The following is a 21733-nucleotide window of genomic DNA, read 5'->3' as shown; positions in this document are numbered from 1 at the left end:
ATATAATTTAAATAAGCTCATTTTATAAAAATAAAAAAGATTGAATACTTTTCTTTACAATAAAAAATTCTCATGGCCAAACCGTTCCCAATAGTAAGGTGACAACATCATGCAAGTTTTATAATATATTTCAAATATTTTTTATTTTATTTGAAATTTATAAAATTAATTTATGTTACGTGAAAAGTTATTGACCTTGAGAATAAACACAAAACAGGGACAGAAGTGTAAATGAAGACATTCCTATGGTCCAAACTCTATGAAGAGAGTAAGCCCAGCCCAAGCCCATGATTACAACATTATCCAATCTTCTTCTTCTCAACAAATTGCCACCTTCGAAATTTGTCAAACCACTGCAACTCCTTCACTCCCCTCCTCCTCATAGCAATGCCCATTCCACTCCATACTTCTACCCACCTTCACCACTTGCCTCCTCATCTCCTCCCTCGTCCTCCTCTCCTCCGCCCTGCGCTCATACTCCCTGCCTATCACAGCCCTATACTCCGCCGTCAATCTTTTAACCATGAACGCTTCGGAGTCTCCAATTGTACAAAAAGTTCTAACAAAAATACCGTGACTTTGCTAGTTAAAGCAATTGATGCTCAAAAGACAAATGAGCAACATGAGAAGGTCAAAAGGGCTTATCCGTTTCACGAAATTGAACCAAAATGGCAACATTATTGGGAAGAGAATAAGACATTTCGAACCCCTGATGAGATTGATACTTCCAAGCCCAAATTCTATGTTCTTGATATGTTCCCATATCCAAGGTACGGACTTTTTTCCTCCCACTCTTTCAACTTTAAATTGCTCTGTGCCAAGGATGGACTATGGAGTATCTTCTTTTAACGAGAAGGAAGCTCTATAGTTTATGGAGTTTTAATGAGAAGAAATCAACCTACTGGTAATAATGTGTTTGCTATACCTTGAAATGGAGAAGTGTTAGTGAGGTATTATGTGATAGAAGGATGCCCACCAAATGAAAAGGTAAGTTCAATATAGTGTTATATGTGAGTGAATGTTGGACCGTTAAAGTCCACCATAAAACCAGAGAAGATCACTTGAGATGGTTTGTTGCTATCCTACGTCAACCTCTAGAAGTACCAATCTATGGGTGTGAAACTATGGTGTTAAAAAGGATTTTTGGCCCTTAAATTACATGGAAGAGAGTTGTCTCGAAAGACCTACAATATCTTGGAATCCATGCAAACCTAATGAAAGATATGACACTATGAAAGGAAAGATCTATATAGGTGATATTAGTTGGCAATATGGTTTAGTTTCAACTTGGATTTACATTGGTCCCGACTCTTGCCTTGTGTATGTACACCATATTTTTGGGAAGTTTGTTACTTGAAAATGGTAAAGCTCTAAGCTTTACAAGATTATTAGACAGAAATTTTTTTTTCATGTAACATAAGGGTGGTTTAGTACGGTAGCAAAAACTCAAATCGGTTACCTACTTCTTAGGAAGAGTGATAGAGGTTTATGTAAGAATTGTAAGGTTATTCCGAGTGAGAACCTCACAATTTAGCATAAACTCTTGCTAATGGATATGGAGATTAAAAGGAAGAGTAAAAAGAGAACTTTATATGACCAACCAAGGATAAGTAGGGAGTGGGGCTTGACTAAGGAAAGAATTAAGGAGTTGGGGGACAAGTTAATGGTTATGGAGGCCTAGGAGAGTAGTGGGATGGAAATAATATGTGGACTGGGACAACTAATTATATCAGGAAGGCGATTGGAGAGGTGTTAAGAGTCACGAAAGGTAACTTTGGGGGACCCAATGGTTAGGTGGCGGGATGGAGAGGTCTAGGGGAAAGTGGAAGCCAATAAGGTTGCTTACATGAAGTTAGTGGAGAACAAGAATGAAGATGCAAAGAGGACTAACAAAGAGAGGTATAAGATTGTGAAGAAGGAAGCGCGGATGACGATTACAACGGTTAAAACGATAACATTAAACACTTGTATGGAGAACAGAGGACAAAAGTGGGGTAAAGAAATTGTATAGGCTCGCTGAGGTGAGAGAGATGAAGACTCTCGACCTTGACCAAATTAGGTGCATTAAAGACAAGGATGACAATGTATATGTGGAAGAGGCCCTCAATAAATAAAATGGCAGAGTACTTCAATAAACTCTTAAATAAGTGATAAAGAACACCAAGAGTAGTCAAGATTTTGGAAATTGTAGGTATATTATATTTGAAAAGGTTAAGAGCAGAGGCGAACCCAGGATTTGAAGAGTCTGGGTGCACCAATAATATTTAAGCATAAGCGAAGCAAAATTTTCAATGCTTAATGGACACTTGACTTTGTAATAAAAAAAGTTTAAAAAAAGAGTTGTTGACCAGGATCGAACCCGGGTCTGGAAGGAGGTATTTCCTCACTTACCAGTAGACCAAGGGAAGCTCAATGTTCATTACGGGTGCACTTTTTATTATATTCCTTTTTCTATCAGTTTCTCAAGATAGATATATATATATACACATGATTTTTTTCGAAGTTAACTGGTGCACGTGCACCCCCACATTTACATGTGGGTCCCTCCCTGGTTAAGAGGGCAATTCATAATATAAGACGAGGAAAAACAATTGGGCTAGATGAATTTCTTACGGCATTGTGGAAGAGGGAAAACAAGGTGGGTTTGGAGCGACTACCTTTGTTGTTTAAGATGCCCAAAGAATGAAAGTGGAGTATAGTGATCCCATTGTACAAGAACAAATGTGATACTCAAAACTGCAACAAACTATAAAGGTATCAAATTATTAAGCCACACTATGAAAGTTTGGGTGATATTCAAAATTGCAACAATTGTATGAGTGTATCAAACTACTAAGCCACACTATGAAAGTTTGGGAGCGGGTGGTCGAGATTAGAATTTGGAGGAATGTGTTTTTTATTAAAACCAATTTTGATTCATGCTGAGGCTATACCATTTACCTTTTAAGGAGATTGTTGGAGCAGTAGAAGCAGAAGAAATTGATTTATATATGGTGTTCATCGACCTAGAAAAGGCATGAGACATAGTTTTGAAGGAGGTTTAATAGAGATGATTGAATTCTAGAATTATAACTACGACACATATTAGGAGTGATTAAGGACATGTACAATAGAATCAAGATTGTCAAGGATAGTGTGAAAAGACTAAGAACACTTTTCAGTCGAGATAGGTCTACACTGAGGATCAACTCTCAGCCTTTTTTTACTGTCTTGGTGATAGGTGAATTGACACGACATATTCAAGAAGAAGCACCATGATGTATGCTATTTGCAAATGACATAGTATTGGTCGACAAGACACGCGATTGAGTTAACAATAACTGGAGATATGGAGATAGACCCTAGAGTCTAAAGGCTTCAGGATGTGCGGGACTAAAATAGAGTACATAGAGTGTAAGTTCAATGTCACATCACATGAGGCAGATGGAGAAGTGAGGATTGATACACAAGTCATCCCCAAGAGAGGAGATTTTAAGTATCTTGGGTCTATAATTCAAGGAGATGAAGATTGACAAGGATGAAGAATGTCACACATTATATTTGAACGAGATGAATGAAATGGAGGCTCACATTAGTGTCTTATGTGATAAGAATGTACTACCCTGTTGTATGGGGCAGTGTTCTGAATGGCGAGTGCCATTTGCCGAAGGCGCTATGGCGAGGCGAGATCAATTAGGCGACGTAATGGAGATCTGAATGGCAGCGCCTTTTTGTTTTAAATTTTCAAAAAAGATCTGACTTAATAATATTAGTCAAAATTAGGTTTTTTTCTATTTTCATACTTGGGATTAGTCGTGTTTCTTCTTCTCAACCTCGCGATCTCTTCTCCTTCAGTTGCGCGAATTGAAAGGTATTTCCTTTTTTCTTTCTTCTTCTTTTCGGTTCTCTTCTTTTCTTCGTTTCTTCTCTTTAGTCCTCTTCTTCTCTTATTTTCTTCTTTTCTTCTCTTCAATTTCTTGTGAAGTGAATCTGAAATTCTGAAATCTGAACTGCCTTCTCAAAAAAAAAAGATTTTGAGATACGAGGATACGAGGAGCAATATAATGATGTAGAGGATGTTGATCTTCAAGAGTTGGATAGTTTTGAAGAAGAATAGACTTTTAGAGTTCTAGTATTGTCTTTTGAATTATTGGGTCTTTAAAGTTCTAGACTTTTAGTATCTACTATTAGTTTTTGAATTGAAATATTTGCTAATATATGTTATTGCTATTGAGATTTTGGATATTTATATATGCAATTAAATATTTTTAATTTTTGGTATTAATTGGCGCCTCAATTCAAAAAGGCGAGCGCCTCGCCGCGTGGAGGCAGGCCCTTGTCGCCTCTCGCCGTCCAAAACACTGGTATGGGGTGGAGTGTTGGTTAGTCAAGAACTTGCAAGGTCAGAAGATGAAGGTAGCAGAAATGAGAATGCTTAGATGGATGTGTGAGCATACTAGAAGAGACAAAATTAGGAAGAAGATGTACGAGGCAAAGTGGAAGTAGCCTCTATGGTGGACGAAGTTTTTTTTCACAGTATAGTCTTGTTATTGGGAAGAAACACAAATCACTCTTTGACAACTATGTGGCCTTGGAAACTAATATGTAAGGTTAAGATACCACGGAAAGTATCATGCTTTGTGTGGTTGGTGATTAGAAGAGCCTGTTTGACCTATGAAATCTTACAGAGAAGAGGTATATAGATATGCTCAAGGTGTTACATGTGTGGACAAGAGGCTGAGGTAAATGATCACCTATTTCTGCACTGCAAAACAACTACAAATATGTGGAACATTTTCTTATGTATACTTAGGATGAACTGGACAAGGTCCAGGATCACTTTTGAGGCACTGGTTCATTGGCAAGAAATAGGGAAGCAAGGATCAAAGGAAGATTGGTGGAAGAGTATCCCAGCCTGCACCTGTTGGACATTATGGAAGGAGAGAAATAAAAGATGCTATGAAGGGAAAGCTAGCAACATCCAGAAGATCAAGATGAGATGTTTTAGTCTTCTATACTTTGGTGTAAACAGTATACAGTTGGGTGGGAGTGGGGCATATAGTTAGTGGAAATTCATTGGCCAATTGTAAAAATCAAAAGTAGTTTTTTTTTTATGTTACCCCCTGGGGGTTTGTAAATCCTACCTCATCAGTTTCTGATGAGTTTTTTGTGTGAATACAAAAGTTACCTAATTCAAAAGAACTATATATTGCTATAGTATCAAACCAACCCAGTCGAAGGATCAACGTCAGAAAAGAAATAACTTTACTAGCTTAAAGCTCCAAATAGTATAACGAGGATGTATATCTTATCTCATTTGCCACTTCCAATTCAATGCATGGGCTTCTATATCAAGTATCAAATCACTCGTGTATAGCATGAGGCCCACAGGAAAAAATTTCAAGAATCTAGTTTAACCACCATCTTGTTGTAGAAGCACAAATTATGTCTAATAATTCTGCAAAGTAAACAACAGCACCCCAAAATTTATGTGTACTAACAAGCATAAACAACTTGAAGACAGTCCTTCGAACAACGCAAGAGTCCTGACTTACATCCAATTTGATCAATTTTAAGAACTAAACAAGACCAAATAATTTCTTGAAAATAAATTTTAAATATGTAGAAGCATGTACGAATATCAGTAATTGCACTTATTGACAAAAATGTACTTCTGTTCCGAAAAATATAAGTACCATTGGATTGTGAAACAACTATTTCTTGGACTGCGTTTTTTGGTTTTTCCAAATAGTTTGAATTTTTTTTATTCTTTTTTTTGATAACCGAGAAATCCGTCTGTGACCTGCCCTTTGGACCAATCACAGCCTTCTATACTCGGTGGATAATGGGCCCACCCCTCTATTCTTCTCCACTTAAATACCGGGCTTCGCGTTGCATGGTGTGGGGCTTGAAACTGCGGCCTAAGCCACAAATCCTCCACCTTTTGCCACTTGAGCTAGGCCTTGGGGGCCAAATAGTTTGAAATATTATTGTGAAAAAATGGATCTTGGGCCTAACTCAACCCATAAATTAGGTGAGGATTGCCCAAAATCATATAAGAAGACCAATTACCCATCCCACAACCAATGTGAAACTTTTAACCCTCCCTCCTCGCATGCTCAAGACTGAACATCTAGAGCATACGCTATATAATATGGACAGATCATGGATGCCATTTTCATAGCAAATGAATGTGTGGATACAAGGAAGAAAATCAGGAGGCCATGAATATTATACGAGCTAGACATAGAGGCCTATGACCATCTCAACTTGGAATTTCTATGAAAGACATGGGAGAAAAAGAGCTTTGGCAGCAGATGGATTGCTGGATCAAGTGCCCTTTAAGAAAAGGTTATCCTAGATGTGTTTCTGCCCATGTGCAAAATTTGCTGTCACTTACTTAAAAGAATATTCTGGTGGATAGTTGCCAATCCATTGTGAGCTATGGCAATTGACCTTCTGTTCTTAGGAATTACAATTTTCCGTCAGTGAGGTTCGGGACTTGACATATTTGCCCATTGAGCTTGGACAAAATGTTCCCTTTGCATGAGGATCTGTAATTGATTAATTGCAACCTGCTAAATTTTGCTTTGGTGCTTTATTCATCCTTGCAGTGGAGCTGGTTTGCATGTTGGACATCCGCTTGGATATACTGCGACAGATATCCTTGCTAGATTTAAACGCATGCAAGGTTTCAACGTATTGCATCCAATGGGATGGGATGCATTTGGTTTACCTGCTGAGCAATATGCTATTGACGTAAGTTTGCATAAGTTGCTGTTTTCAATTTAATATTCGCTGGTATCTAAGTTTTTCCCTTCCCTTTGACAGACAGGCACACATCCAAAAATCACAACTTTGAGGAATATTAGTCGTTTTCGCTCGCAGGTAACCTTTATTTTGTTTTGATGACTATCTTCCGTGTTTACTTTGAGGCTTTTAATCCTTTCCAAAAATTCTGAATTTCTAGCCATGAAATCAAAACCCTAAGTTTGCTATTTGCATTCCTAGTTCAAGAATCAAGTGTTCATTTAGGTGACCATAGACCTTGAGCTACTTTCGTGTATGTATGTGTGATGTTTCAGTTTAAGTGAGACTTGGCAAATCCACAGATTATCTGGTTTTCATTTGGCAGAGCACCGAAGGAGAATTTAGCCTTTTCATGATAGTGTAGCCGTACATGGTTTTTAAGAAGGTCAGAAACAGTAAAAAGTCCTCTATCAAAGTAACTATATAGGTGAACCATCATTCGTGAATTCAGGTCTTGGTCACTTGGCCCTGTCTTTTAAAATGATAGCTACTATATTATCTTGCAACTCTCCATCCATTGGCCTGCTGTCATGCCCCACCATCTGTTAGTTCTGTTACTTGACCTCCAATTCCTCGCTGGTTCAATTTCAGCTGATCTTTATATGTCCATATGCTCTAAATACCTGTAAGAAAAGGACGGTTTCCCTGCAAAACTTAGGGCATTTAAATTGTCATTGTTGGAGTTTATGTGCTAATCTATGTAACAAGAATGTTTCATATTTTAGTTACTTAATAAGATTTTGATCTCTTGCTATCTTTCGTAGTATAGAATGGTGCTTCAAAAATGTCACTTTGCTAATATCTATATTGATTTCTAGCTTAAATCATTAGGCTTCTCTTATGATTGGGATCGTGAAATTTCTACGACAGAACCTGATTACTACAGATGGACTCAGTGGATATTTCTTCAACTTCTGAAGAGAGGACTAGCTTATCAGGTTTGAAGGTTTCTGAATTTCATTTTTATTATGGCAATGGTAGGTTGAAGTGACCCTCTTCGACTTATCAATGTTCTTTGAATCCAATATTAGGCTGAAGTGCCTGTCAATTGGTGTCCAGCACTTGGTACTGTCTTGGCAAATGAAGAAGTAATTGATGGTGTAAGTGAAAGAGGGGGGCATCCAGTCATCAGAAAGGTAAGCTTTCATATACCCTGTTACATTTTGAGGTAGGAAATTTTCAGAAGAAGTACTTCTGTTTACTCAATGTCTAGTCCTTATTTTCATCGCCTGGATGGTTTCATGATTTTACAGTACATTGTTTATTGCCAAGCAGCCTATGCGGCAGTGGATGTTGAGGATAACTGCTTATGCTGACCGTCTTCTTGAGGATTTAGATGACCTAGACTGGCCTGAAAGTATAAAGGAAATGCAGAGGAATTGGATTGGGAGGTCAGAAGGAGCAGAATTGGATTTTGTTGTCATAAATGGTAACGGCCAGGAAGAAGAGAAAAGAATAACAGTTTATACAACAAGGCCAGACACTATTTTTGGTGCAACGTATGCTTTCTTCTTTTGACATCTAATCATTAATGCCCCATTTTTAGACTACATTTCACATGTCGCTAGTCCTTTTTGCTGTGCAGATATTTAGTCCTTGCACCTGAGCATCCCTTTCTGTCATCACTTGTATCAGAAGCACAAAGTAAACATGTATGCTCTTCTTCCCCTTGATCTTTTCTTAATCTCAAAATGCTGTTCATTCTTGTTCTATTAAGAGATGACGGATGTGACAGGTAGAGGAGTACAGGGAACATGCTTTTAGAAAGAGTGACCTTGAGAGGACTGAGCTTCAAAAGGAAAAAACAGGTGTCTTTACTGGTTGTTATGCAAAAAATCCAGCCAATGGCCAAGCTGTTCCTATTTGGGTTGCTGATTATGTCTTGGGAAGGTTGTCTACCTTCTTATCTCCTCTTGTCCTACATTCATCGAACAACATATGTCCTATTAGTCTATGACTGCATTAATGCTCTCGTAATGAATGAGAACCTAATACTAAAGTATTTATTTGTCTTACGAACTTCATGTTGACAAAGTTTCTGGGGTTTTATAGTAGTGTAACAATTATGATGCAGCTACGGGACAGGAGCAATAATGGCTGTGCCTGCCCATGACACACGCGACTTTGAATTCGCTATGAAGTACACTATCCCAATTTCTTGGGTTGTAAGACCAGATGATTGCGATTGTGGCAATTTTGTGAAACCATATTCAGGTGAAGGATCGATGATAAATTCATCATGTTCAGAGTCAGGGCTTGACATTAATGCTTTGCCTAGCAAAGAAGCTGCTTCAAGAGTCATCCAATGGCTTGAGAAAAGTGGAAACGGGAAGAAAAAGGTAACTTCCTCTGATTTATGAGGGATACCTCATAAGTTTGTATATCAGTTTTTGGAAAGTTGATCTTAAACAGAATTATGAAGTCAAGTATGAAAGAAGCAATTCCCATTTCTACCGCTCAGAAGATCTTGCTCATTGCCAGATTTATCTTGCTTCAGGTAAATTACAAGTTAAGGGACTGGCTTTTTGCCCGGCAACGCTATTGGGGGGAGCCTATTCCAGTTATCTTTTTGGATGACACCGGAGAAGGTATTCCAGTTCCAGAAACCGAATTGCCCCTTACCCTTCCTGAGTTGGATGATTTCACTCCCACAGGGACAGGGGAGCCACCTCTTGCCAAAGCAGATTCTTGGGTAGGTTTTACCTAATATGTGATGATTTCAATTTGACAAACATTGGTTCCTTGCCATTTGGTACTTCTCTTTTTTCCGTTTTGTTCTTCCCTATTAGCTTACCACACTTCATGTAATGACATTCACTATTTTGACTGAACAATTTGTCAGGTTATAACCAAAGATCCTTTATCTGGAAAACCTGCTAGGCGAGAAACAAACACCATGCCCCAGTGGGCTGGTTCTTGCTGGTAATCAGCTATGTATTTGCTTCAATATTGGGTGTTTATGGAAGTTTAATTTCTTTCACAAGATCTACACCTAAAAAGACTTTGTATTTAACTAGTATTAGTTTTGTTTTTAAATATTGTATATGGTTGTCATTTGTCAAAAGGGAGAAATCTAATGGGAATAGTACCAATTTCAAAAAAAAAGAAGAGAAAACTAATGGGAATATATATTTTTTATATATTTGTGTTTGTGGGATGTATGATAATATGGACAAGAGCATAGAATATTATAAGGCAAAGCAAATAGGAAGGATTTTTACTCTGATTTACCAATTAAAAAAAAGAAAAAAGGAAGAAGATAAGTACTTTACTCTGAATTTTCTTGTTCGTTATCCATAGTGGGTGGCACTGGGCGCATATTTTGTCACTGGTAGTAATGGAAGTAAAAGGCCAACACTTACCTCTGCATGTAGATAAGTAGAGCGTCAGATGTTGACTCTGAAAATTTGGCTGCTTACTATGGGATTGAAAATAAATGTGAGGAAAGCAAAGAATCTGTGAATACTTCAATATTATGTACTTAAACTGATAACATGTGGTTCAAAAAACCAATGCAACTTTCACTCTTCGTCCTGTATTGTAAAGAAGAAACCATCTTTGCTTTTAAGGTTCCTATGGATGTGTCATATGTCTGATCTGTATCTTGCTGCTTTTGATTGAACCATGTGACTCATCCTCCACTGATATACAGGTACTATCTAAGATTTATGGACCCAAAGAACTCCAGTGCATTGGTTGACAAGGCACAAGAACAGTGAGTTTGCTTTCTCTTTGTATAATCAGCACTTCCATATTTTTCTGGCTTTCATTTTGTTATACATACTAGTTTGGAAAGTCTTGGTGTTTCAAAAATATTAGCCATCCATTTGCTTGTTTTTTCTTATAGGTACTGGGGCCCTGTTGACGTGTATGTTGGTGGTGCTGAGCATGCTGTTCTTCATTTACTTTATGCCAGGTTCTGGCACAAGGTTAGCACTCCCAAGTCCCAATGCACTTATTACAAATAAAAAGAATACTCTCAGTTTCATGCTTTGGCTGCGCTTCTTTAGCTACTGCAGATGTTGTCAATATTGCAGTTGATACAAATGAACCAAGGATTTCTTCTTCTTCCCTTATCCACCCCGTTTTATGGCTGGTGAATCCCTTCGCTAACCTAAATTTGACTTCAGTACATTGTTAGAAAGCCAAGTGACATAAATCTTCTTCTAATCAGAGCTTATAAGTGGAAGAATAGATGAGGTAGGAGGACAACTAAACCAAAAAAAGGGCTTAACAAGCAAGAGGAATGCCCTCTCTTTTTTTATTTGTCCTTTGGAAGAGCAGTTAAATTTACGAGAGCAAGTTATATTTCTTCTCTAACATTTCTGTTAAAAATCATGACTAGGTTCATTGTTGCAGGTTCTCTATGACATAGATGCTGTGTCAACAAAGGAACCATTTAAGTGTGTCATAAATCAGGGCATAATCCTTGGTGAAGTAAGTTGATTTGCTTGGGGTCTTGAAAGTCCATTATTTTGTTGTCATTCTTTAACGATCAAGTTGTCAGGTTCAATATACAGCATGCAAAGATGACGAAGGAAACTTGATATCAGCAGATTCTGTTGATGAGCTGGCTGAGTACAAACAAGAAAGAATACCTGAGGAAAAGGTTCATTGTACACTGATCATGTTCAATTACTGTACTTCCTATGAAAATCTTTTAGCATCTTTTTATTTTAACTTTAGTTGTCAGAATGTAAGCCATCGGTTTGAAACTGTATTTTGATGATGAGTAGGTCATGAAATCTGGTGACTTGTTTGTTTTGAAAGACAACCCCAACATTCGCTTGATTGCCCGAGCTCACAAGATGAGTAAAAGTAGGGGAAATGTCATCAACCCTGATGATGTTGTTTTGGAGTATGGTGCAGATTCTCTACGCTTATATGAAATGTTTATGGGTCCATTAAGGTAGCTTCTTCTGCCTGTCCTTATCTTTTCTTTTGTTTCTCAAATTTTGTTTATTGTGATATATGTAGATCATTTCAAAGTTGTATTAGCACAGCATATCTTCTAGTGCGTAATGCAAACTTTTTATTATGTCTGATAGAGACTCAAAAACGTGGAATACAAGTGGTATTGATGGTGTTCACCGTTTCCTAGCAAGATCTTGGAGATTGGTTGTTGGTTCAGCCTCACCCACCGGTTCATATCCGGATGGAACTATCACAGTTGATGAGAAACCTTCAATTGAACAACTTCGTTCTTTACACAGATGCATTGATAAGGTAGTACTACTCTTCATTGGGTATGACTTGCATGTATCCTTTGGAGTGGAATTTGGTTGGGATGTTAATGACTTCCTATTATTACACAGCAGTTGTTGATTTGCGAGGTGGTTTATTATAACAGGTAACTGAAGAAATTGAAGGAACTCGGTTCAACACGGGAATTTCTGCAATGATGGAGTTCATTAATGCAGCATATAAGGTTTCTTGTTCTCATTTCCCCTCGGTGCTAAAAAAATAGTAAAACTGGAAAAAAGAGTACCCACACTTTGATTTATTTTTTTTGTCTAAACTTTTGTCAGCCTTTTAGAGCAATTTTTTAGGAATTAAGAAAAAGTCATTACTTCAATCTTGTCAAATTTTCAAAGGTATCCAACTTGGGCAAGTTGGAAGAACAGCTTAGTCCAAAAATTTGATGTGCTTGTCAGAATTAATTGCATGAGGGAAGAGATTTCAGTCTCTTCCTCAAGGCAAATGAAATACAAAATTGGTGAACTACTCCCAATAGGACTTCTCTAGCTCTTCTCCTTCCCTGTTATATTAAAGTATCCAACTGAATGATTGTAGACATCACCTGGGAAAAGGACATTCCCTATACTGGGTCCAGCTACTCACGGAGTCGGGGAAGGGCTGGGCCCCACTGGGTCTATTTTACAGTCTTACCTTACATTTCTGCAAGAGGCTATCTCCACGGAAGACTTCATTGAAATGAGATCAAATTAGCCACTTAAATTTCTTCCGCTTAAAATTAACGACATAAGGGAAACAAAGAGTGATGTAGCTATATTAAGTTCATTGCAAGTTACCTGTTTCTGATAGCATTTTAACTAATCTGTTGGATCTCATGTCTTTAGTGGGACAAGCTTCCGAGATCAATTATTGAAGCATTTGTTTTGCTGCTCTCACCATATGCACCTCACATGGCAGAGGAGCTCTGGTCTCGTCTGGGACACTCAAATTCCTTGTCATATGAGCCCTTCCCTAAGGTGAGTATTTTTTTTATCTTAATTGTTACTCTCTCTATCCCTCTTCCCGATCCCGCCCTTCTGAAAGACTTATGAATACCTGTTTTTCCCTAATCTCTTTACTGTTGCTAAAAAAGGGAGCTAGGTCACCAACACCCTACTGCATAGCTTCTCGTTATCACTTACCTACATATTTAGTTGTTCAGTTTTGTTGTAAAACTGCAGGAGTCCATTTTCAGCAAATATTCAATATAAACAGGCTAAAACCCAGATAATTTTGAAAAATATGAAAACATACTGTTGTTTATAGTTGCCTCGTGAGACAAATTAAATTTCTGGGATTACTAGAAGCTCATGAACATCTTAAAAAATCAATAAAACATTGAATTAGGTGAAACATTTACTGATTTTTGGTTATCACGACAGGCTGATGCTGCATATTTAAAAGAGAGTACTGTAGTCCTTCCAGTCCAAATTAATGGAAAGACTAGAGGTACCATACAGGTCGAAGAAACATGCACAGAAGAGGAGGCCTTTAGATTAGCTTCATTTGATACAAAACTGTCCAAGTTTTTGGATGGGAAATCTATTAGGAAGAGAATTTACGTCCAAGGAAAAATTCTGAACATTGTCATAGATATGCCGAAAAAAGCCAAGGTGGCTCAAGAGTAGCTGACACAATGCCTGAAATTCCTATACATTGTGTTGTTTCATAAAGGTTGACGGATTAATAACACCATTGGTAGCAAAGCAGCGATGGCACCTGTACCATAATTCATTTGCTGTACAATATTGTTAAGAGGACAAAAAGCTCTCCGGCAGTGTAAGTGGAATAGGCTGTGTAGTATAGTTGAAGAAATAGAAAGTGAGAGAGAAGAGTAAGTCTGCATAAATTATATTCATTGTTGTACCATTGTACAAAATATGCTGTTGTATTTATTTATGAAATGTTTCTTCACAGAAACATCAATGAACATTGTTTCATTTTACAAGGAATTTTTGTCACAAGACAAATAATATGAATAGAATAGTATGATATATTTGTCAGAAGAATGATAGGTGGATGATTTAACTTTTTGGATATTGTGTGAATAGAAAGAGGAAGTTAGGTAAAATATGTTCCAAACAAACTTTAGCTACACGAAAGAGGTCTCCATGTTCTCGTGTCTTAATTTAAATAAACAATTAGCGTCTCGTTTACTTCAATAGTCGGTGCCAATATTCATTTTAATTGTCGTGAAGATTTGTGCCCCAAACAATTATTGACAGATTACGGAATTTCTCAATTCCATCAAGGGGAAGGTACCTAGTCTTACTATTATAAAAACTAGTATACGTATTTTTGCATGTGCGTTGCGTGACAATAAGGAAAATCATTCCTATCATGTTCTATACAATTATGTTGATAGATTTTGACAGATTTCAATTGTAGTAGTGTTGACAAATCCTAAATAAAATACATTTTTATCTTTTATGTCATTGCTATGCACCTTCTATGATATAAAACATCCAACTTGTAATTATATGACACATAGTTACCCACGATTAAAAAAAAACATTAAGTACGTATGAATTGTTTTTGGAGGAGTAGAGGTAGGTCAAAAAAAGTATTGGAGATGTAATTAATTAGACATGATATGGTGTTAGTTTCAGTTTATCAGGACATAATCATAAATAGGAGGTTGTGGAGAAAAACAATTATGGTTGAAGGTTAGTAGGTAATTGAGTGTTGTCTTCTTTCGTATCCTTTTGAGTTCAGTTAGTATTTATTGTTGCCGGAGGGTTTATTGAAAATATTCTTTCAATTTCCAGGACAAGAGATAAAGATCTGTTATTCTTTATTCGTCAGATATCATTTTCCGATACTATATATATGGTTGTTTGAGGGAGGGTATGAAATATGTATATGTAAAAGAAGGCGTATACAGTCTGTAAGTAATTAGAAGGTGCACCAAACGACGTCGTTAGCTTCTTCCCCTTCCTTGTCTTTGAGACAGTTGTGCACCAAGGAACAGAACAAAAGCCAAAGCACCAGCAAGCAGTGTGAAACCAAAAAATAGCATTTGGTGTCGTCTCTGAAATGCTTCTCTCTCTCATTCGCTCCCTTCAACCGCCACCTGTTCAATGTAGTAAAGACACACATATATATATGCATTTATTTATATTTATACACAGAGAGAAAGATGAAGTGCAAATCTCTTTTTTCTTTTAAATTTCAGGAGAAGAAGGAAGAAAAGGAGCAAAGAGAATTCAAACCTATGAAGAAGAAGTCGGCGGCGGCGATGGCTATGGCGGCGACCGCCGGAATGTCTGTGAGAAACGTGCTGTGGTTGTGGTGGAAGTTGTTGGTTCTGGTTTCTCTTACTATTTGTGTGTTGGCTTTTCTCAAGCTCCAAAACTACTCTATTTCCGATTCGGAACTTTCCTCTTCTACTTCTGCAATTTCTAGTAGATCTCGAGCTGTTGATTATACTGGCAATCCCAAAGTTGCTTTCCTCTTTCTAGTGCGTAGGAATTTGCCTCTCGATTTCCTTTGGGGAAATTTCTTTGAGGTTAGATGATGTTTCAATTTATATTAAACTTAACTTTTTCAATTTTTCGTTAAACCTAACAAAATTCATCAAAGTTAGGATCAGGATAGCTCTTTGTCCTCCCTTTATTCTGTTTTGTGATGATTAAACTCTTCTTGCAGCTTCAAAATGTGCAACAGTGCATTTGTTTTTTTGGTAATAGTAGTGAAATTTCAATCTTTCATAAATTTGCTAGAAAATGTGCAACAGTGCAGTTGTTTTTTGGTAATAGTAGTGAAATTTCAATCTTTCTTAAATTTACTAGAGCACAATGGAAATGTGAAAGTTATTAGGTTGCGCAGATATTCCTGTTTCAAAACCTGAATATTTGATATCATTATCTCTTTGGTGTTTGCAGAATGCTGACACTGGTAATTTTTCCATATATGTACATTCGGAGCCTGGTTTTGTTTTTGATGAGTCTACAACAAGATCGACTTTCTTTTATAATCGCCAATTGACAAATAGCATCAAGGTAAGTGGTTTTACTTGCCTACTGTGTTGCACATTGTAATATAAAAATATGTTTTGTATCTTTATTCTGTTCCTTTTTTTTTGTGTTTGAAGTAATTTCATTTTGCAGTGACATGAGCGTTTAATTCAGTAAATTCATTTTATTCTTTTTCTTTTGTCCTTTTGGTCGGTCTATTTATGTTTATTGCTCTTGGATAGTATCAGGAAATGTATCTGATTGAACTTTTATGTAGAGATTTGGTAGGTTGCATGTAATTTCCTCCAATAGGTTGATAGGTTGGAAATTTAGATTCTAAACCTAAAGCTTATATATTATTATTGCACCAACCTACGAACGATGTTTGGTATATGGTAAATCAACCACTCTAATTGGTATGACTCTTTCCGTTTTGGGCGTACCAAATTCCATTTGTAATATTATTTTGTAAAACTTTCACAACTTTTAAGGATTCAAAATCTTTTTTTTAAAGTTCTAAACTTTGATGTGATGTTTCCTGTATCAGATACCCTCGATTGGACTACCTACTACTTTAATGTTTGTATCCACTACCATCAATACAAGATTTAAAGTCAATTTGACATTTTAAAATCGGTCTCATAAAAAAATGTAGTATTATTCATTTACTTCTGTTTGCTCTTTTTATCACTTTCATATCTTTACCAGATTGATACTAAGAGTGACCTGTAGGTAGCTTGGGGAGAATCAAGTATGATCCAAGCAGAGAAATTATTACTTGGCACAGCGCTTGATGATCCAGCAAATCAAAGATTTGTTCTCTTGTCGGACAGGTGGACTTTTTACTTCAAAAACATTTGATGTGTGACATCGCTCAGATAAGTCTGTCTAGGCGGCTTGTTAGTGTGCATGCACGTGCCTTATTGATGCATGGCATTCTCAGCAATTGCTTCAGCTATTGGTTTTCACTAACTGATCTTTTTATGCTTCCGTTTTTCTCATGACCCTGATTTACTTGATTCTTTCCCTTAAATGGAGAAGTCTAGCATCTTTCAAAACACCCCTTCATATATTTTGAAGTTTCTTTGATGATCAAACTATTTAGACACATTCCTTTGGAGTACCTATCTAACTAAAGATCAATTCTCTTATTGGTCATCTCAAACACAATAACCTATTCACACCTTTTGTTTTGTAAATTTACACACAACTCAAACCGGGTGATCTGAATTGCGTTTGAGGTAATACTTGTGTTAGGTATCAAGACTCGGGTAGAGCTGCTATAATTTTGGTTCTTATTATTGAAGAAGAAACAGTCATACAACTTTTTTAGACATGCTTAGCACCAATGCTAATTACTATCATTACTATATTGAATAGACATGGATATGGTAGGAAGTGAATTCACACTGGAATTATTGAATGGACAGCACAATCATATTCTTGCTTGGTAAATGGTCATAGTACATTTATAAGACAGAATACACATTTCGTATCCAAATAAGGGAAAAAAGAAAAGAAAAAGAAAACAAATACATATTCAAAACTTTCTCGTGCACATACAGTCCATGCTAAATAACTTAAATTGTCCAGTATGCAGTTGCACTAAAGACGAAGTGTCTAGACAACATATCTTCTTGACTTCTCGTTAATGAATCATGAGAGAGCATACTTCAAAATGTAGTGTGTTCCAATTCTTTTATCCATGTATTTCCCTTCTGTTTGTTTCACCCAATTATTGAGTTATGGTTTGTGCCTTGGTTTTAAGATTTTTCTCTAAATGTGTAATGGTTGATATTGCAGCTGTGTCCCACTGTACAACTTTAGCTTCATATACAACTACTTGATGGCTTCTCCAAGGAGCTTTGTGGACAGGTAACATGGATGATAAAACTTGTGTGATTGCTGGACAGGTGGTTGATTTTGTGGAACTGGTTGGGAAGGATAGATAAAGAAAAAGCAATCAACTCCTTAAGTGGGTTCAGGATTTAAGGATCTGGTTGAATTACTAATGAATTATTTCGAATTCTCGTATTAATAGCATCTACATTGAATGAATGAGGTTCTATTTGTCTTCCAGTTTTCTTGATAAAAAGGATGTCCGCTACAACCCAAGGATGTCACCCTATATACCAATGAGCAAATGGCGAAAAGGGTCACAGGTAATTGTCCCTCAATCTGAATTATAAGCACATCTATGTCCCACCAACCTCTACTATGAAATTCATTACTCTGTCCTGATTAAAAAAATTAAATCCATTAACATGTGTATTTTTCTGCTCTAGTGGAGTTGAATTTTCATTAATTTCTTGCAAAGCAAAATTCAAGGCATATGATAGAGTATAGAGGGGTGTTGACAAGCAGGGTGACACAGCTCTAGAAGCTTTGAAATGCTTGTTTTTTCAGATTAATCCAAAATCATGTTCAAAGATCAAAGGGAAGGAGCACTTACCACTTACCAGCTCCTTCAAATGGGAAAATGATGTACAAAAGTGAAAAGAAACTCAGGAACCAAAGAAGTCTTCAAAAAACTTATGCAGATAACAACTAAAATCCCCTATAAACTTGATTTAAAAAGCACCTATGTACTTGAAATGTGTCAACCTATATAACTACCTAACACAAATTGAAAGATATTTTTCAGAAGGGATTTACCCACCATCTTAATGCTCTTTGTTGAACTTGTATCTGTGAATAAAAGAATTAGGTCAATATGTGAAAATATAATCCATGAAATCTATGGGTCCTCGCCATCTTAAACATGGGGTGTGGCCTTATGGTCAATGAAGTGAGTTGAGAACCATGAGGTATTGGGTTTCAATCCTAGCGGACACAAAAACATTTAGTGATTTCTTCTCATTTGTCCAATCCTTGGTGGACAGGGTTAGCAGGTACTCCGTGGAATTAGTTGAGGTAATTGAGGTATGTGTAAGTTGACCCAAACACCATGAAAGTTTCTTCTCAGATCAAGGTTGTGTTCTAAACATAAGATTTTAGCATGGCAGTCTATCAATGTGGGAAATATTGATTGATTTTTGCCCCCTAAAATGTCATCATGACCTACTAATTTTAAAGGGCAGTTGCTGAACCTCAATGAGAAGAACTATTTTTTTTATTGAAGAAATTTATGTGTGCTCAAGTTATTGTTACTCTTTAAAAATCATCTTTAGTTCCTGATCCAGAGAGTCATTTTTAGTTTCATCCAGCAGTTTTTTTCACCTTTTAAAGTTAATAGTTTTTGTATCTATAAGCTAGGTAGACTTGTTTTTTCGAAGCTCGGATATTTTTTAAAAAAAATCGTAATATCTCAAATCAATAAAATATACTGCATGCGTATGACAGTTTTCCATATCTGTTTCTATGAGTTTTGACTTGACATTTTAGTCCAGTGGATCACTTTAATCAGGAAGCATGCAGAAGTGGTGGCAGATGATGATACTGTGTTTCCAGTCTTCAAGATGTTCTGCAAGGTTCAATATCATGTGCTCTTCCCTCTTTATACTTCACATGTGTGTTTACATGGATAGTGCTATAAGGTTAAACGGTATGCTTAATAAACCATTGGTGCTTCAGGTTTATAAAATTACTGGTGCTCCTCAACAGCCTAAAATCCCTCATTTACTAATGTATGCACGATGATGAACATGCTTTTATAGTTTAATGCCTTCCTTAGTTGGGTTACTGTCTGTTACATTCTCAAATTGGAACTGTTAAGTGTGGTTTTACACTGATGCATCATACCTCATATGCTTCATTTGTGTGATAACTGATAGAGTCATGATTTTAATCTTGCAGAGACGTCCACCGCTGGAAGCCAGTAAGGGAAAGAAGAATATTGTAAGTCGAAGTGCCTTCTGCTAAGAAGATGCATTTGACATTATTTATATTTGAGAACAGGAGGATCCCACTGTACATAATTCAAGTGCCCTTTTCTCCCACTTCCGTGGTTGCCTTGCTTTGTATGTGCTCCTTTGCAGCACCATCCTCTTGTGCATCGGCCATGATGCTGTGCTCCCTTGGCCCCATCCTTTCTTGCGTCTGTGTTACTTTTGTCATTCCAAGAACCCCCCCCCCCCCCCCCCCCCCCCCCCCCCCCCCCCCCCCAAAAAAAAAAAAAAAAAAAGAATAAATAAAAGAGAACTTATACAGACATAACTTCTCCTCTACTCGTTATATTTTTGTTAACTCATACTAGTGCACTTTTTTTGTTTCCGGAAGCATTCACTTCAGTTGATACTTGTTTCTTCTAACCTTGAAATGAACCTTGCAGAAACTTCAAAAGCAACACAACTGCATTCCAGATGAACACTATGTGCAGACATTGTTGGCGGTAAGTATCAGGCAAATTCTTCCCCGGCTACTTTCCATCTTTAGGCTTCTTGTGTGCTCTCAGGACTCTGAACTTCATCTTTAGTGTTATTGTGTGTTCTAAGGACTCCGTAATACATCTTTCTTTCGGAAATCCATTCTTTTAGATAAAATACACAAAGAACTCATGTTTATTGATGATATATCAAGGATTTTTCTGTGTGGACTGCTTTTGAGAATTATTCTTCGGGACTAAGGTTCTAGATTTTAATTGGTTTACAGATACATGGGTTTGAAGGAGAACTTGAACGTAGAACGATAACCTATACAGAGTGGAATGAATCTGTGACAAATATGGAGAAAAAGGGTTGGCATCCCATAACATTTAGCTATGCAAATGCTGGGCCTGTACAGATCAAGAGAATAAAGGTGTGTATTTGGATATGTCTAATAATTTGTCATCTCTAGCTTTGGGCATTTGACGCTATGATCATATCTGGATACAGTTTCATGTTGGCATAGTTTCAACTTCTCTTTCTTTGACTTCGCTTTTTGGTTTTCCTTGTTGACTTCCCCGTTGGTTTTCCTTCATTCCCTTTTTTGGTTTTCTTTCCCCGACTTCCGTAGTTGTTTTCTTTCTTAAAATCTTTTGTTGGTTATTTATTCAACTTCTCTAGTTGTTTTTGTGTCTTCAATTCTTCTGTTTGGTATTGCGTTAAGATATATTGCCTACTGAACTGATTGTGCTTTGTAACTTGCCACCCTTACAATTTTTACAGGATATCCGCAATGTTTACTATGAAAGCGAGTACAGGACAGAGTGGTGTCGGAATAATTCTACGCTTGCCCCCTGTTTTCTGATTGCAAGGAAATTCTCACGAGGGGCTGCAATGCGCCTCTTGAGTGAAGGAATAGTTTCTCCATTCGACGCCTCCTCTATAATGAATTTGACACCATGATATTAACCAGTCTCTTTTTATTAGTTTTTATTTGTCATATACTTCATGAGGGGATAAGTTGTCGTTGATAGAATTACAACGTGAGTGTGTCACTACACCTCTAGCTTACTGATTTAGGAAATATACATAAGGAAGCTGATCTAAGTATGGTTCATGTAACACAGTACTGTAGATATTTAAAAAAATCACATATCACTGTATGGTTATCTGTCTTACAATGCTAGGAATTCTTTTTATTTCCCTTTTTTTCGGTACATAGTGCATTATATTTCGAATTTGGAAAAACAAGGATTTGTTAATTTGTGTTGTATGATTTGAGACGGGAAATACCTTTATTTCCAGTTTCCACCTTCTTGTTCTCTTTCCCCAAAGATGCTATAAAAAAGGTTTGCCCTTTCTTCGTCAATTTTCAACCGAGAAAATTGTTCTCATTGGTTAGATTTCAGTGCTTCAAGCAAAGAAGGGACAATCTCATCACTCGGGCCT

At 36.9% G+C, this 21733-nt stretch overlaps 2 protein-coding genes across 3 annotated transcripts; both read left to right on the top strand.

The window, feature by feature from the left end:
- Positions 1-344: 344 nt before the first annotated feature.
- Positions 345-13935, top strand: LOC125846416 (leucine--tRNA ligase, chloroplastic/mitochondrial). Its single transcript, XM_049525821.1, has 20 exons — positions 345-770; positions 6594-6738; positions 6811-6867; positions 7608-7727; positions 7821-7925; positions 8065-8288; positions 8375-8441; positions 8525-8679; positions 8864-9128; positions 9287-9481; positions 9632-9711; positions 10442-10504; positions 10637-10718; positions 11149-11226; positions 11297-11398; positions 11526-11698; positions 11838-12015; positions 12140-12217; positions 12870-13001; positions 13407-13935. Exons 1-20 carry the CDS (start codon positions 388-390, stop codon positions 13650-13652), a joined length of 2928 nt encoding a protein of 975 aa, XP_049381778.1. The 5' UTR covers positions 345-387; the 3' UTR covers positions 13653-13935.
- Positions 13936-14810: 875 nt separating this feature from the next.
- Positions 14811-21250, top strand: LOC125846424 (glycosyltransferase BC10-like). Of its 2 annotated transcripts, XM_049525832.1 has the most exons (11): positions 14811-15106; positions 15200-15532; positions 15909-16025; positions 16713-16813; positions 17784-17855; positions 18061-18142; positions 19370-19450; positions 19776-19817; positions 20251-20310; positions 20571-20717; positions 21068-21250. In XM_049525832.1, the coding sequence occupies exons 2-11, from the start codon at positions 15239-15241 to the stop codon at positions 21245-21247; spliced, it is 1176 nt and encodes a 391-aa protein (XP_049381789.1). In that variant the 5' UTR covers positions 14811-15106; positions 15200-15238; the 3' UTR covers positions 21248-21250. The 2 variants fall into 2 exon arrangements, with proteins under 2 accessions (XP_049381789.1, XP_049381788.1); XM_049525831.1 differs by having other exon boundaries at positions 14952-15532.
- The last annotated feature ends 483 nt before the right edge of the window (positions 21251-21733 follow it).

The sequence above is a fragment of the Solanum stenotomum genome, chromosome 12 (genome assembly GCF_019186545.1).
Source record: "Solanum stenotomum isolate F172 chromosome 12, ASM1918654v1, whole genome shotgun sequence".
In the NCBI taxonomy this organism is placed as follows: Eukaryota; Viridiplantae; Streptophyta; class Magnoliopsida; order Solanales; family Solanaceae; genus Solanum; species Solanum stenotomum.
Note: the sequence above shows the minus strand (reverse complement) of the source record. Positions and strands in the feature narration are given on the sequence as shown.

Bases quoted from the DNA above. Each gene is read 5' to 3' on its own strand.
- LOC125846416 (XM_049525821.1), top strand. From the start codon at position 388: ATGCCCATTCCACTCCATACTTCTACCCACCTTCACCACTTGCCTCCT. The intron at 10,719-11,148 runs GTTAGCACTCCC...TCATTGTTGCAG, and splicing joins ATGCCAGGTTCTGGCACAAG to GTTCTCTATGACATAGATGC. The intron at 12,218-12,869 runs GTTTCTTGTTCT...TCATGTCTTTAG, and splicing joins TCATTAATGCAGCATATAAG to TGGGACAAGCTTCCGAGATC.
- LOC125846424 (XM_049525831.1), top strand. From the start codon at position 15,164: ATGAAGTGCAAATCTCTTTTTTCTTTTAAATTTCAGGAGAAGAAGGAA. The intron at 15,533-15,908 runs GTTAGATGATGT...TGGTGTTTGCAG, and splicing joins TTTGGGGAAATTTCTTTGAG to AATGCTGACACTGGTAATTT. The intron at 19,451-19,775 runs GTTCAATATCAT...TTAATCTTGCAG, and splicing joins TCTTCAAGATGTTCTGCAAG to AGACGTCCACCGCTGGAAGC.